General features: G+C 46.4%; 1 protein-coding gene across 2 annotated transcripts in view; it reads left to right on the plus strand.

The window, feature by feature from the left end:
• The window catches only part of cpne5b (copine Vb), a 143,807-nt gene that overhangs the window by 75,046 nt on the left and 51,261 nt on the right, over positions 1–17,500 (plus strand). For both annotated transcript variants that reach the window (XM_031567828.2, XM_031567827.2), the window contains one exon: positions 11,232–11,295. In XM_031567828.2, coding sequence (XP_031423688.1) covers positions 11,232–11,295 — 64 coding nt within the window. The remainder of the gene's footprint in view (positions 1–11,231; positions 11,296–17,500) is intronic.

Raw genomic sequence — 17,500 nt, forward strand, 5'->3', positions numbered from 1 at the left:
ATCTGCCTCTGTCTGGATCACATGTTCTTTTACAATCGGTGTGACACTCGTGTCAGTGTCAAAACACTTAACACACATTCACCACATCAGCAGACCTGCATCACGCGTGTGTACGCACAAAATAATCGCGTTGAGCACTTTTCCACACGAAAAACGGTATTCATTAAAAGATACCTCTGTGTATGGTGTTGAGGTGGCGTCTGCATGACATTTGTAATGTGCGGACTGCTGACACAAAGAGATCACTAATGGTGATCAAAGTAGGCTAAATTGTCCGTGTATCAGTCGTTGTATCGTGCAGGTATTGTTCATTTTGTTTTGTAGGCCTTCACACAGCTAGAACTGAACTGTCAGCGTTGCTATCATGTCAATACTGTGGAAAGTGATTAACCGGTTGACAAGGTATATTTAACAGCGCAGAGGCAGATATCAAATTTTGTTTTGCAGCAGTGTCAGGTTTTCACAGAGTAATCAGAGTAATTAGGCACTTTTTTTAATTAGGCGCTGCCGGATCTCACAGGGCTGACACTTGTATAAGGAGCCAAGCCCGATTCCAGGGCAAACTAATTACCTTTCAGTTCAAAACCTGACAATATTTAGATCACTGCAGATGGAAATATGCTGAATTTGAACTAATTACCTTTCAGTTCAAAACCTGACAATATTTAGATCACTCTAGATGGAAATATGCTGAATTTGAAATAAAACAGATTATCCCGATTTTAATGGAACATGTATTTAGTTTTTTGTTTGCAATCTTGTTACCATCTATACAAAAGTGACCATATTTGCATTGAGATGTGCATGTCTATAGGCACAATATCAATGTAGTTGTCACTGAGTCACTTTGGGGTGAAGTGCAAACTGTTGGTTGTAGTGCATTGTGAGGACTGTAAAGGGACAGGGTATTGAGACCAGTGTGAGGACTGTAAAGGGACAGGGTATTGAGACCAGTGTGAGGACTGTAAAGGGACAGGGTATTGAGACCAGTGTGAGGACTGTAAAGGGACAGGGTATTGAGACAAGTGTGAGGACTGTAAAGGGACAGGGTATTGAGACAAGTGTGAGGACTGTAAAGGGACAGCGTATTAACTTAAGACAAGTGTGAGGACTGTAAAGGCTCAGGGTATTGAAACAAGTGTGAGGACTGTAAAGGGACAGGGTATTGAGACAAGTGTGAGGACTGTAAAGGGACAGGGTATTGAGACAAGTGTGAGGACTGTAAAGGGACAGGGTATTGAGATAAGTGTGAGGACTGTAAAGGGACCGGGTATTGAGACCAGTGTGAGGACTGTAAAGGGACAGTGTATTGAGACAAGTGTGAGGACTGTGAAAAAGAAAATGGAAAAGGGCTGTTAGATCATTTGGCCATCATCAATGCCCATCATCAACGCCCATGACTCCATTCAATTTGTGACAGACAAAGAAGCCTTTATTGTTATAGCGTAACAAGAGATATATCCTGCCGTTTCGGCCCAATATTGCCCATAAACTTGGATTACAGAGGAGCCTCTGCATGGCCTCTCAACAGCAGGTCAACGAGCTCCAGAGAGAGAGTTTAGAGTTCAGCAGAAGTGGTTGCTGCAATGATGCATCAGTGGCACACAGACACACACACACACACACACACACACACACACACACACACACACACACAGACACACACACACACACACACACACACAGACACACACACACACGCACACACACACACACAGACACACACACACGCACACACGCACACACACACACACACAGACACACAGACACACAAGCGGTCCTCAGCGCAGGCCCGTCTGAACTCTTCTATTCCTCGCTGTCTGAATGTCTGTGCACAGCCAGACCCCATGCGCCACACTCTCAGTGCCTCTTCAGAATCTGCATAATGTTTGGCTCTCAATGTTTCTAAGTGTGTGTGTGTGTGTGTGTGTTTGTGCGTGTGCGTGTGTATGTGTGTGTGTGTGAATATGAGTATGCGGCTGTGTGTCTCTTTGTTTGTGTGTTTGTATATATATACGTGTGTGTGTGTGTGTGTGTGTCCATATATATGAATTGTGTTTTTCCATCTCTGTATTTATAGCTTATAGTGGCCAGCGCACTGGTCTTAATGCCCCTCTTCTTCCATAAGCCCATCCAATAATGAGCCTCCTCCTCTCCTGCCCGTGATTGTCAGTGCAGTTCAGCTCCAGCTGCTCGTTGTTGTCCATCAGTGGATCCGTAATGGCCGTTTCCAACCCACCACTGCTCCTCGCTGCTCACTGTTGTCCATCAGTGGATCAGTAATGGCCGTTTCCAACCCACCACTGCTCCTCGCTGCTCACTGTTTGTCCATCAGTGGATCCGTAATGGCCGTTTCCAACCAAGCACTGCTGCTCCTCAGGCGTATTTCCAATCTTCAATAGCTGCATTTATTTGTTTTTTTCTTTCCTTTTTTCTCGTTCCTTTCTTTCCTCTGGCAGCTGGTGGTAAGCCCTAGCGGCGTGGCGCCGTCACCAGCGGAGCACTGCCTCGCCCCGCGCCTGCCGCTCCATATGCCAACAGAATGGCACGGCGTGCTCTGCCCCCGCGGCTTCACCATGCGGAGGGGAGACTCCGGCAGCGTAGACCGCAGATGTGAGTTCCCCCTCCATTAGGCTCCCTTTGGGGCTGCATTCATGGACGCCGAAGGAGTTAGAGCCTGGAGAGATTCAGCATCGACAGCCAGAGGACACAAAGACAGGCCATCGGAGTGTCGTTTGCATGGGTATCTCATGGACGCTGAAGGCGTAAGAACCTGGAGAGATTCAGCATCGACAGCCAGAGGACACAAAGACAGGCCATCAGAGTGTCGTTTGCATGGGTATCTCCATTACTGTCATCATCAGTGGATGCCTTATACCACCCAATATTTAGCTGTGGGCCTCCCTCATGCAGGCTTACTTAATGGGATTTCTGGACAGATTTTCCAGACTTTTCAGCTACTTGCTTCATCAAACCAGATGTCTCAGCGAGACCTTTTGCTTATTTAATGGGATTTCTGGACAGATTTTCCAGACTTTTCAGCTACTTGCTTCATCAAACCAGATGTCTCACAGAGACCTTTTGCTTACATGAATGGGATTTCTGGACAGATTTTCCAGACTTTTCAGCTACTTGCTTCATCAAACCAGGTGTCTCACAGAGACCTTTTGCTTACATGAATGGGATTTCTGGACAGATTTTCCAGACTTTTCAACTACTTGCTCCATCAAACCAGATGTCTCAGCAAGACCTTTTGCTTATTTAATAGGATTTATGTTTCCGGGCAGATTTCAGACTTTTCCACCATTCCCGTGCACCCTAAACGAAGTGTCTCCAAGGCTGGGTTACAGGAGGTCTGTCTGCCCTGAGGGGATCCATGTAAAGCACGGGGACACTTATCTTATGTGAGAACACCCTCACCTGCTGTGAAAAAGACACATCTTTTTTCTTGCCTGTGTGTTACAGCTTACAGCACAAAGGGATCCTGCCCCGCCAAAGCTTGCCGGCATGAGGGTATTCTGACCCGGCGCACAATTACCTCCAGTCTTGTTCATAGTGCCGAATAAAACGCTTTACAGCGCCATGTCCGCCTCGTGGTGAGCCCCTCGCCTCGTAACGCCGGTCAGACACGCCGCAGCTCTGATGGGATCACAAAGACTTTAATCCCCCTTTGATGCGTAGAACTTAGCCTTTGAGCCCCGCAACGACAAGCAGATGATTGAAACACAAGGCAGCCTCACAAGTGTGTTATTTTTTCCTTCTGTTCTGCTTTGTTTTGTTTTGCATCTTTCTCTCCAGGAGAGAGAGAGAGAGAGAGAGAGAGAGAGAGAAATGAATATGTAATCGTGCCGTTGTTGTTGTTTGTTTTTGCCTCTGTTTCTCCCTAAAGATTTGTGTAATTAGAGGAGTTGTGTGTGTTGAGAGTGAGGAGGCGTCTCGGGGAAGGTGTGAGGATCTTGCTGGGGTGCGAGTTGGCTTGATGTTGAAGTATCGCTGGTTTGAACTCAAGTCTGATTAGGCTGTGATGGATGGCTGGATGCCTGAGGAAGAGCCGTAATGAACATGCTTGAAAGGCTAATGTGAAGTGCGTAGAGCTTTGTCGAACAGCCTGATGCTGTTACTGGGCAGAAAAATAACTGTCTTCGATGAACACACACACTCATCACACACGGGCATGTGTGTGTATATGTATGCAGGGTGCTATTTGTGAAAAATCAGGGGGGAGAGGGGGTTGTGTGTGCGTGTGTGTGCTAACAGTGGTTTTCGCACTGAAATAGACTATTTGTACTTGGTGACATTCTGAAAACCCCTGTAAGGCCAATATTGAATCAGGATCATCACCTAGCCACGGTGTCATGGCTAAATCAGCATCATCACGTAACCACGTGTCATGGCTAAATCAGCATCATCACGTAACCACGGTGTCATGGCTAAATCAGCATCATCACGTAACCACGGTGTCATGGCTAAATCAGCATCATCACGTAACCGCGGTGTCATGGCTAAATCAGCATCATCACGTAACCACGGTGTCATGGCTAAATCAGCATCATCACGTAACCACGGTGTCATGGCTAAATCAGCATCATCACGTAACCACGGTGTCATGGCTAAATCAGTATCATCACGTAACCACGGTGTCATGGCTAAATCAGCATCATCACGTAACCATGGTGTCAGTGATGGTCCATTTCTGATAGTACTCTTGTGTGCACTAGAGACTGTTCTCATGCTGCAGGGCTTTACTATATACTATTACAAATATTTTGTATTTTAGGTGAAGCTATTTGATAGGTGAAAATTCACCCTAGTTACCTCAGGACTCCGGAGCTGCATATAAGTATATTTATTAGACAAACAACAATTACAATCGGGCTCACTCCCAGCACAAGGCTGAAAGTGAAGCAATGATAAACACATCACACAAGGTTTATATAGACAGAAGTTGAGCATTCAGCAGGGAAAACCACGTAGTGGATTTCTCACGTCCGAGGCAAGGATGGAAGTTTTGCAAGGTTGGAAGAAGCACAGTTCGACCCTTCTTATCTCTTCTGGTCTAAACATGCTCTTGTACATATGCAGACTAAGTGGCACCTAATATTCTAAGTTACACACACACACAGAAACACAGAAAAGCCATGTTTCTGTTTTCATAAGCACATGATTCATACAAGGAATTAATAATACAAGGCACTTGATTATTATATTCTTAAGTCATTAACAGTGTTTGGAAATTATCTCCATCACTATTGGTGAAGTAGCATTAATCACTGCTGGGGGGGGGGTATTTGGTCTGGTTTATACTGTATATCCCTAATTCAGCAGAGGAAGGGGTATATAGATCAGAAGGGAAATCCCCGCCGGCAAGTCGCACCTTGCTTCTATGCAAACACACTCACACCTGACACAGACAGGGAGGCAAACACACACACACACACACACACACACACACACACACACACACACACACACACACACACACACACACACACCTGACACAGACAGGGAGGCAAACACACACACACACACACCTGACGGAGACAGGGAGGTAGGATTAGTGTATAGTCCTTCACACACACAGTCAAGTCTACTTTATTTGTACAGCACATTCCAAAACAACAGGAGTTGGACCAAAGTGCTTTCCAGTTATGGTAAACAGATTGATAATTTATTTAGACTAATATTTAGAATAATAAAAAAGCTTTAAAAAAATCCCAGCTGAAACAAATAAAAGGCGTAAAAATGATAAAAGACAGAATAGCATAAAAATAATTAATAAAAGACAGAATGCCATAAAAATAAATCCTGAAAACCTTTAAAAAGGCAAAATGAAAATATGTATTTGAGTATAACTAATAAAAACACAAGCAGCTGTTTTGAGATTCAATCAAAAGACGGGTTTCTGCTGTCTTGGGATATATCTCTCTATATACACTGCAGCGTGAAACATTTTTATTTATATTTTAGGGGAATATTAAAGGGATTTGTGAACCGATTCAAGGATAATTAAAGGGTGGCTACCATCCCCAAACAGATCAAGGAGAAATTAAGGGAGTGTGTTTCAAAGTTCAGGGCCTCGTAATGCACATTAAAAGGAGTTGTGTGGTTTCGGTGAAAAATAAGAAAATTACAAGTAGAATCTCACAGAATTCAAAACAGAACGTGTCTTCTAGTGTGGTAGAGTGTAGTGTGGTGTGTCCTATCTCCTAGTCTGTCACTTGTGAACTAGAACAGTGGCTATCCCTGACTGTGTTCAACTGCAGACGTTTAAATATTAATCTTCTTTACTTAAATGGAATTCGAAACAACTGCATTGAACAGGCCTGTATATGTGCTCATATATTATTGATAGTTCCCTTTCATGCACAGTTGGATGGAAGTGCTTCTTGCATGAAGGCGCATGCAGTTTTTTGAGCTGCCTATTCCTTTCAAATGTTTTTTTCAGGACGACTGTGCTCGAACTTCCTATTTTGACTGTGTTCTCTGCTGAGTATGTTTTTAAGATTCATCTTTTAAGACCAGGCAAAGAGTAAGGACATTAGTTAAGAAAGCGCCGGAAGCTTCCTTGACCTTTAGAAAAAGGTTCTCTCTCCTTTTGGAGTGGATCTGGAGATGAGCAAAGCAACAAGCAATGAACAATGTCTGCTGCACATTAACTAAAGCTTACTTAATAACTTGGCAAAATCATTTTGCTAATTTAATATCACGTGCAAGATTCTCAGTGCAAACATGACTGGGTCAGCACAATGCTCCCACATGCCACATCACTGGGTCAGCACAGTGAGGCGTGTGTGTGTGTGTGTGTGTGTGTGTGTGTGTGTGTGTGTGTGTGTGTGTGTGTGTGTGTGTGTGTGTGTGTGTGTGTGTGTGTGCAAGATCCTCAGTGCAAACATGACTGGGTCAGCACAATGCTCCCACATGCCACATGATAGCTTTTGTTCATGTGCCACTTTGCTCTTTGCTCTTTGCTCCTTGCTCCTTGCTCTTTGCTCTTCGCTCTTTGCTCTTTGCTCCTTGCTCTTTGCTCTTTGCTCTTTGCTCTCTGCTTCTTGCTCCTTGCTTCTTGCTCCTTGCTCCTTGCTCCTTGCTCTTTGCTCTTTGCTCTCTGCTTCTTGCTCCTTGCTCTTTGCTCTTTGCCCCTTGCTCTCCTTTTCATAGCAACAGATGAAAGGAGATTCTGTCTCAGGTGCTGATGACAGGTAAAGTTTATAGTGGCTTACAGCTGAAAGAATATGATTCGCCAGGCGCAGCTAGGGTCCTACCTCTCCATCGGTTGTCAGTGTCAGTGATGGGGCGTAGAGATTGCGACAGTGAGGATCTGGCCTGCCTGTCTGCTTCCTGTCGGTCAGTGATGGGGCGTAGAGATGGCGACAGTGAGGATCTGGCCTGCCTGTCTGCTTCCGGTCGGCTCATTCTTGTTCACGGATCCCTCTGGTCAAGTGCCGAGCGTCAGGAGGTCAGGGACAGACCTGTGGCAGTCCGTCACCATAACAAGCCGCCGAAAAAGCCCAAAGGAAAACCAAGCTGTAATCAGCACTCTTAGTGTCTCTTCCTGGTGAAGAAGAGTGATGTGTGTGTGTGTGTGTGTGTGTGTGTGTGTGTGTGTGTGTGTGTGTGTGTCGATGCCACACTATCAGCACTCTTAGTGTCTCTTCCTGGTGAAGAAGAGTGATTTGTGAAGATAGAATGGTGTCTAAATGATCTACTGCCGCCCGCGGGTCAATCCATTCTGACCTCCTGGCATTTCCGTTGAAAGGGGGGGCCTGTGTCGATGCCACACTATAGGAAGCTCCTGAATCTATAACTGCATTCACTCAGAGCTGATTACATGGTGCAGCAGAGGGGAGCATGTCTCCAGGCATGTGCTCACACACACACACACACACACACACACACACACACACACACACACACACACACACACACACACACACCCACAGCGCACATAGGAGCATGTCTCCAGGCATGTGCACAGGTCAATGCAGAGGGGAGCATGTCTCCAGGCATGTACTCACACACACACTCACACACACACACACACACACACACACACACACACACACACACACACACACACACACACACACACACACACCCACAGCGCACATAGGAGCATGTCTCCAGGCATGTGCAGGTCAATGCTTCACCATTGATTGTGTACATCATGACATCATGCCTTGCACCTCCCCGAAATGAGCAGATTCCTTGACCTGCTGAGTATCGATTGGCCAGACTTGTAACCATAACTACCCTCTGAGACACATCACCTGCCTGCCGGTGTCATCTCCTTCCACCTGCCTAAATGTCAACCACATCTGCACCGGAATGATTCACCGCCAACTAATGCTTTGCCAGCTCGTCTTGGTGAAACTCTGAGAACGAGTCACTCTGGTCTCTGCGGAAGCTTGTCTCGCCCTGCAGGAATAACTGAAGCCCCATTTATTGAACAGAAGTGTATTAATGTTGAAGTTAATTAATTTGCCAGCCTGGTGACCTGAGGACCTGAAGTAGGGTCAATATGTCCAAGTGAGGAGATTGAAAGCTCCACTCTGACTCCCTATTAACGGAAATTAATAACAATAACTGAAACCCTTTGGATTAAACTGTGTGTGTTTCCTTAAGCGATGACGATTAAAAAGGTCACTGTTGCCGCTGCAGACTAGCAGTCACAAAACGTGACCAGCTGGAAAACAGTGGAACCAATGAGAAAATCAAACAGGTTTCGCCTTTAGCAACAAAACACTGAATGCCTTTTTCTGCGGTAAAAGGATAAGTGATTTCCTATTTCTTGAATAAAATTCTGGTCAGAAAGGCAAACAATTAAGAGGCCAAGATCTCTATGTTCAAAATGCTTTTTTTCAACAGCTGATCACACTTTTAACACATCTTCCCACCGTAACTCTATATGCAGTCATTTTAAATCAGAGAGCATGTTTGAGGCCAAACGGCATGCAGAGGTATTGACAGGGGCCTCACAGGTCGTGACCTTTCCGTGATAAAATGCTTATAATCCCTTTATTGGCTGCAGTCAGCAGATCTCTAGGCTTTCGCTGTGACCTTTGCTGTGACCTTTGCTGTGACCTTTGCTCTGAAATGATGAGGTGGACTGAAATTGAGTTATCTCAGTCATACAAAGTCGATTGTGTTAAACTGTTGAGTTTTCATTAACTTGATGGATTGTACAGCATGTCATATAATGTGTGTGTTGTGGTTAGGGCCTGATTTAAATGCTGGGCCCTTATGTCATTGGAACGGGAAAAGAGCAAAGCAACAAGCAACGAACAATGTCCGCCGGGCATGACCTAAAGCTAATTTAATAACTTGGCTAAAGCATTTTGCTAATTGAATACCATGAGCAAGCTCCTAAGTGCAAACATCAGTGGGTCAGCACAGTGGGTCAGCACAGTGGGTCAGCACAGTGCTCCCATACACCACATGACTGGGTCAGCACAGTGAACCATACACCACATGACTGGGTCAGCACAGTGTTCCCATACACCACATGACTGGGTCAGCACAGTGTTCCTATACACCACACGATAGCTGTAGTTCATGCATGACGGACTTTGTTCCTTGCTCTGCTCGTTGAAATGAAATTAGGGCCCAGTGTATTTTTTGTTGGGTCTGTCCAGCCTACCTCTTTTTTTCTGAGATACACCCACACAATACATCCTTGAGGATGTCTGTGTTAAACTAAACATGGCGGACAGCACACACACTTTGAGGCAAATTGTGTCTTGAATCCGTAGTTTTCTTTCTTAATGATCTTGTTATGATGGATTAGGCTCTTGCTGTCTCTGCGGTACCGTCCCATGTTTCCTGACCTGTGCAGCTCAAGTTCCACAACACATCCTGGACGTGAGCGCAATGTCATCATAACATTAAGTCTGTGCATGAGTCATAGCATGCTGTCCACACACTTCACAACAGCGGTCCATGGAGCACATTTGAAGAGTGCCTCAGCGAGACAGTGGGCTCGGACTGCAGGTTCCTTCCTGCAGCCCGGTTTTGGGCCTGATGTGATGCATGTCTGTCTCTGCTTCTCTTGGAGAGGACTCGTAAGAGGTTCACAGGCTCGTCTGTAGGAGGGGTTATTCTGCGCATAGATAGCTGATGAAATAAAGGTGAAGGGAAAAGGCATCTCACTCTCTCCTCAAGACCTCGTTACAAACAGCTTGTTGTGTGAGAGCTGGAGCCTGTGGCCCTTTGGCCCTGCAGAAGCGTGTGTGTGCGTGTGTGTGTGTGTGTGTGTGTGTGTGTGTATGTGTGTGTGTGTGTGTGTGTCTGTCGCCCTGTGGCCCTGTGGCCCTGCTAGAGCCCTGCAGAGACGTGTGGCACGTCACGCACTGACTTTTCCCCATTGCCGCCAGAGCTAACTGCAGAAGGGCCGCGGCCCAACAACACTCTCTTTCAGTCAAAAGGGTGAAAGCCCAGGCGTCGAATGGTGTCTGTTACACAAGCACCTGTTCTTCACACAGCGCCCGGGGGGAGCAGCCCACCGTCTGTTATCCAATGCACACAATCATTTATGAGAATTTGTATTCTGCCAGCATACGGCCGAACGTCTAATTCCATTATTTTGTCAGCAGTGTTCAAATAGCCGTTGGATTGTTTCGCCAGCATCTGGTTTTACAAACACCACCTTCGTCTTGTTTGGGTGTTGTTTTTGAACCGACCGTCTGACAGCAAATACAGAGCGTCTTGAGGCCTTCAGCCATCAGTGTCACCACAGCCCCTCCTCCTTCCTTCGAGTTCCTTCGACACTCAGATTTACAGTGCTGGGAAAAAAAACAACGTTGCGGGAGTCATTACGCCGCTAATGCTCGTCTTCAAACATTACTGAAGCTCACTGGAGAACAGTGGCTTTAATCACGGCGGAATGGCTGCCTGATGTGGCGCACGGACGCTCGACGAGTGACAAAACTGACATCATTTGTAACATTTTGATCTTTCAGAAGCTGCCGATGTGACACGACATAATTATTATGGGTGACCTTTTCCGAGATGTAGCCACCGAGGAACTTTTATTATAAATGCCCTTCATGACTCTGTGGTCGGGGTTTTTTAGCGGACCACTGGCAGTGCAGCGATTCTGACATTTGAGCGTCTGTCCAAATCAGCACGAGGTCTCAGAGTGCTGTGTGTCGAGCGTGAACTCTGAGTGATGTCACCCCACATGGAATCAGACAGATGTGAATGCAGGGCCCTGATTGGATGCTTTATCATTGCAGGGGCATTCCAGGGAAGAAGTGTGGGTCTGTCGTCCTCTCCGCGGAGGAGCTGAGTAACTGCAGGGTGAGTACTCCACCACACACACACACACACACACACACACACTCACACCACACACACACACACAGAGACACACAGACACACATACACAAACACACACACCTCTTGGGTACTGGATCCTGATCTTGCTGCCATAGCTCCTTGTTCTACTGTTTGAGCTACATGAACACCATACCAACAACAGGAGAAAAACTCGCTCTATGCTGTGTCCTTTTTACATTCTCCACAAGAAAGGTCTTTGTAATAGTCTGCACTTCCCTAGTAATTACATATCATTACACTTTAAGAGCTTTAATCACAGGCCTCGCCTCTAATTGCATCTACTAATACAAGAAATACACTTAACGATTCAATCACGTATTAAAATGTAGAGCTAAAAAGATGGTTTAAGATTAAGATGGACTTACAAAAGCTTTTATGCTCCTGTGCGTCATTATTTTACTAATGAGATACTTTCTGCTCGTTTCTCATTAGTCAGACACTTAGCATTTAGCTACACTTGTGTCATGGATAAGGATTTGCCTCCTAAGAATGAAGTAAAACTATTCAACATTATCAAATGGTTTCACGTAATGCAAGAGTTTACGCATGACTAGTGATCATAATGCCACCATCAAACCAAACTCTCCAGGATCCTGTCTTAGTCGGCTTTGGCTTTCAAATTTATGTCTGTTTACAATACTGATAAAAGCTTTGCCAGCTCCAGTCTGTGCATGTGAAAAATGGCTTTCAGCACAATATTTAGCGATCACAAGGATGTGTGAGTGTGTGTGTTTTTGTGTGTGTGTGTGTGTCTGTTTTTTTCACAAGGATGCATTAAATACCCTTTTGTATGCCGGACTCGTCAGTATTCATAGTCAGGGTGTTTTTGTATTTATATTCACAGATTACCCATTCGTGTTTCTGGCTGCTCCTATTGTATGGTGGCCTTGTTGCCGCATTCATTTCTCTGCTAGCTTTGTGTTCATGAATGCTAACAATTTCCCAGGCTGGTGTACCGGAGGGAGTCAATCGTATGCCATGCCCTTGCCCACGCCCACAGGTCTCAACCCATTATTCTATTGCCCCCCACTGATCTGATCTGGCTCTGACCTTACAGCCCCCACCCAATAGCCCATGTCCTTTCCGCCGCTCTAAAGTCTATCTGTTGCTGTAAAATGCACGATGATTAAAGAGTGTTTTTTGTTTATTAAAAGCAGCGCAGTAAGGTCAGTTTCTGTGTGAAACATAGCTGTCCCTGACAGCACTGGAGGAGGCTGAGCTCTTTGTGAAGTCATTTGTGCTGAATGACTGTGGCCTTTTAGCCACTCCACCCACACGGTATCTGTTGTTGTGAAATGCAGTTGAAATGCAGACATCCCTATTCTCAGCAAAAGGAAGTTCATAGTCCATCACCTTTGGATACATAATGGGAATAGGGTACATTGGTGCACTAAGCATCGTTGAGGTAGGAAGTTCTGTACAAAGAACATCATGGCTTGTGCCCATTGGACGCCTTTTGTGGACGCACCATACCAACACATGGTGGGGGGGTCTAAATTATTCAGGGGGTCTGCGACGTAATGGGCAGTGTACATTAAAGAGGTTGAGATATACTGTTTGACTGACAGACTACCGATTGCAGCATTGTAGTGAACCGCCAGCATGAATCATAACCATGATGGGTCAGGCGGAGTGTGGCTTTTGGACCGGCGGGCTGTCATGACCTTGATGGGTCAGGTGGAGTGTGGCTTTTGGACCAGAGGGCTGTCGTGACCTTGATGGGTCAGGTGGAGTGTGGCTTTTGGACCAGAGGGCTGTCGTGACCTTGATGGGTCAGGTGGAGTGTGGCTTTTGGACCAGAGGGCTGTCGTGACCTTGATGGGTCAGGTGGAGTGTGGCTTTTGGACCAGAGGGCTGTCGTGACCTTGATGGGTCAGGTGGAGTGTGGCTTTTGGACCAGAGGGCTGTACAGGCACTTCTCAGGCGTGGCACGTAGGCCCCTAATTCAACTGGTTATTGCCTTATTGAACCAATCAGCTCAGCCTTCACTGCCCCTAAAACCCTGGTGATTTGAAAAGGACTCTCTGAGCTGGTGGCGGAGCAGAGGGTCTCTAGTGCGCGTCTCCTGGGGCCCATCTTAGTCTGCGGTAGCACCTGTCTGCCTGTCTGCCTGTCTGTCTGCGTGTCTCCTGGGGCCCATCTTAGTCTGCGCTAGCACCTGTCTGCCTGTCTGTCTGTCACTCAAATTCAGCGCGTCAGTGTAATTTCAGAGGCTTTGGACACACAAATTGAAAAACATCCCTCTCTGAGAAGCACATCAACTAGGAGTGTGACACCGTAGCGGATACGCTGTGGAGCATAAACAATGAGGGCCTGCACTGGGGAGGGCCTGCACTGGGGAGGAAACAAACACTGCTAGTTAATTTGGCCTCGTCGAAGTGGGTATGGGGTCTTGTCTTGCAACAGTGGCTGAGCTTGTTTGATGTTGCCCGTATGTACCCCCCAGGGGGAGGCTTGTTTAATATCTGGGGAAGAAGGCTTTACAGCGATAATTTATGACGCCCTCGATTCCTCGGTCCCCCAGAACACTCGCCTCCCCGTGTAATCAAGAGGCAGACACAGGGAGACTATTGACTCCCCGCATCACAAACACCTTCATTACAATTTCAAAAGGCTTTTTTTTTAATGGCGGCCCACGGCCTCAAATCAATGCCAGAGCTCACTCACACACATCCCTGTGCTATTACTTCTTTACCACACACACAGAAAGCTTTCAAGAGAGCAGAGCTGTATCGGAAGAATATAACTTTTTCTTAAATACCCCCCCATTTCAGTTTATTTAGAGGTACAGTATATGTTACAGTCAATTGTATTTTGTAGATCTTGTTTGCATTTCTGTGTCATTCATTCATCCATTCATCCATTCATCATCCATACATCTATCCCTTCATCCATCATCCACCATCCATCCATCTATTCATTCACAGTCAATGTACCAGTGTCTTCATAACATATTTGGAATAACATAGGCATGTACAGAGGTGTAAGAGGCCCTGTGTGTGTGTGTGTGTGTGTGTGTGTGTGTGTGTGTGTGTGTGTTACAGAGTGATAGATGTTTCACAGTATCCTTGCATTGATAGTAATCTCAGTTAGAGACATGTTGACCACAAACCACTTTCAAGAGTACTAGAGACAACAAAAAAAGCCAGAACATTCTGTGAAACTACAGATGAGCATTGACTGTATTCATCTGTAGAGACAGTATAGAGATAGAGAGCTAGTTCACTCAACACTAGAGACAGTATAGAGATAGAGAGATAGTTCACCCAACACTACAGATGACATTGACTATATCCATCTGTAGAGACAGTATAGAGATAGAGAGATAGTTCACTTTACACTACAGATGAGCATTGACTGTATCCATCTGTAGAGACAGTATAGAGATAGAGAGATAGTTCACTCAACAATAGAGACAGTATAGAGATAGAGAGATAGTTCACTCAATCATGTCGAGGCCTGTCAGTAAGAGATCCAGGTAATTGTCCGACATCCTTGTTAGTGTGCGTGTGTCTGTGTGCATAACTATTTGAGTATGAGATTGTGGTCTGTGGCATTTACTGTGAGTGGTGTTCAACCGTTTCCTTGGAAGCCTGACTTGGCTTTGCTTGTGTGATCTGCTGAATGTGAACCTTCAGGAACAACCGTAGCAACACGGTAAAGACACACACCTTCAGGAACAACCCGAGCACCACGGTAAAGACACACACCTTCAACTCCTTGGCTTCTCCACTAATGAGCATCCCATACCAGCAGGAGAATTGAAGAGAGAGGCGGTTTTAATTAGCGACACTAATGTCCTCCGAGGAACACAGAGACCCCGCAGTCTTTGATTGGCCTGTGAATGGGAACAGTGTTTCCATATGCAGTCTGGACGTGCTAATAGCTAATAGTATTAATAGCTCGGCTCCGGCTCAAGCTCGTCTCCCGTTATAAGCTGGCTGCCGACGTGAGAATGAGAGACAGTGTGTGGGTGGAGTGGGTTTGTCATATATTTATAATTAGCGACGTGGCTGTATGGGAAGCGCAGATGCTCGAGGCTGTGCAAATGCACATTTCATTATCGTTATCATAAATTCTTTATTTTTCCGCAGTAACGCAGCACTGTTTTCCTGGACTCTCAGGGCGAGGGTGTTGCTAAAACACAACATCAGTCACCCCAAGCGTTACTGCCAGCCTCTGTGTGGATTTTCAGGCCGTCAAGCAGATATTACATCTTAAGGTCAATGCGGAGAGCTCTTTGATTTGTTTTTTTTTGTTTCTCCATAAGATATAAATGTAGCTGTGTACCTTCAGCTGTCCGTCAGTGTAACAGTAAAGTGTACAGCTAACATGTCATTTGAAATACCCTTTCACATGAAACAGACAGCCGTATTCGGATAACATTTAAACATATTAAATGGGGAACCACATTCCAATAACATCTTACATGAAGTGGGAATCATATTCCAACAGCTGAGGCATTTAAACCCTTCACAGGACAGACATGTGTACAGACTGTTACACTGGATGTTGTTCCCTACATAATGTTTGTGTTTCTAGATAGCTGCTTCCCCTGATACTTGCTTCTGGGCCTGAGCTGCCATTCCTCCCCCAGGGTCCTAAAGCCCCAGGAGTACCATCACAAATATGTGATTAGAATGTTGCCAGCTGAAGGTTCCATTTGATGATGTAATAATGAACTCGAGCCGCCGTCATGAATGGCAGTTAATGTAAATTCTAGATCTATACGGTATCATTTTGGAATGACTTGCAAAAACATCCCTCACTCCTCAGAGTTTTGTGGTGCCCATCTGGCCTTGGCACGAGGCCAGCGCTCGAGTGCCGCAATAACTCCAGAGCTTTCTGCCAATTAATTCACCAAGTTTAAATTATTTAATCGCTTGATCTCTCCAGCGTAATTACATATTTATTGATACAGCAGGTTCATGACACACTGAGTCTCTGAGGATGTGTGACTGACGAGGGCTATTTCTATAAAGTCACGTTCCCCTTATCGGCCTGGGTTTCCAGATAAGTAAGACGTTAGTCTTCAGCCATGAAAATAAAATAACACAAAACAGACTCTGGCCCACATCTGATCCTGTTATGGCGTGGGTCAGGCGAGATGGCTTCAGCATCAGCTGTTATATCAGATGCTTTAGAATGGGAGATGCAGGAGTCAGATCTGACAGGGTTTTTTTGACAACCACCATGTTTCTGATCGAAATGTCTTTTACACGCGCAGTTTGAAAGGGAAGCACATAGCGGCAGAGAAGAATGCGGCTGCATGCAGGCGGAGGCCATAATGAGAACCAAACAGTTTTTCTTTGTGGAGCGTGTTGGCGTCCTCCGCAATGGAACCGCTACCATGCAGGCCAATGAACCACCGTGCAGAATAAAGTGGCATTTAGCATCCTATTGAGTGCATTTCAGCGAGGCAAGCCTGACGACGTTTCCTGCTCTCGGCCGCGTGAAAGAATGTCAAACAACTGCCTGCTATGCTGCCTCCCCGGCCCAGAAGAGGAACGGGAAAGAGAGGCGTGTTTATCCGGCCTCAGGGCACCGAGTCCAAATGGCAACACGCTGCAGCCGCACACACACACACACACACACACACGCACGGCGGTGGCAACACTACTTGGTATGCATGACGCTGGACCTCATCTCAGCTCTCTGCGCCATAAAGGAAAAAAAATAAAGAGCCAGGGCGATGCGCGGGGGAAATGCGGAGGTGTCTCTCGCTGGCCTCATGTTCCCAATCACCTCCAGGCAGCCTCGCCGAGAGCCGCTCTTAATCAGCTGTTTAGATGCCGGAGAGCCGAGGTGTTAGAGGGCCACGGGGAGCTGTTAGCTGCCAGCAGCTTTTTTAAGAGCCCGGAGATTGTGAGCGCGCGTGACGCCTCGAACTCGGCATACCAGCACCCCGCGGCCTCCGTCCGCTATTGAGCCGGGCAGATAAGTCTGAGGAGAACAGCTGGCGGTGGCCTCGGCTGTACAGAGGGCTGAGCGAGCGCGGGCGCTTTTGTCAGGAGCCAGGAAGAGGGCCAGGCCTCGGCTCGGCGGGTCGGCAGGTCTGCTAGCAGGATGTATAATTACGGGCGGCGGCCGCCTCTGCCTGCGTGCGATAATGAGGCGGACTGCCACTCGGCCTCGTGCTTGCGAACATTAGAACACTATTAGCGGA

This window comes from Clupea harengus, chromosome 5 (assembly GCF_900700415.2).
Source record: "Clupea harengus chromosome 5, Ch_v2.0.2, whole genome shotgun sequence".
NCBI lineage: Eukaryota > Metazoa > Chordata > Actinopteri > Clupeiformes > Clupeidae > Clupea > Clupea harengus.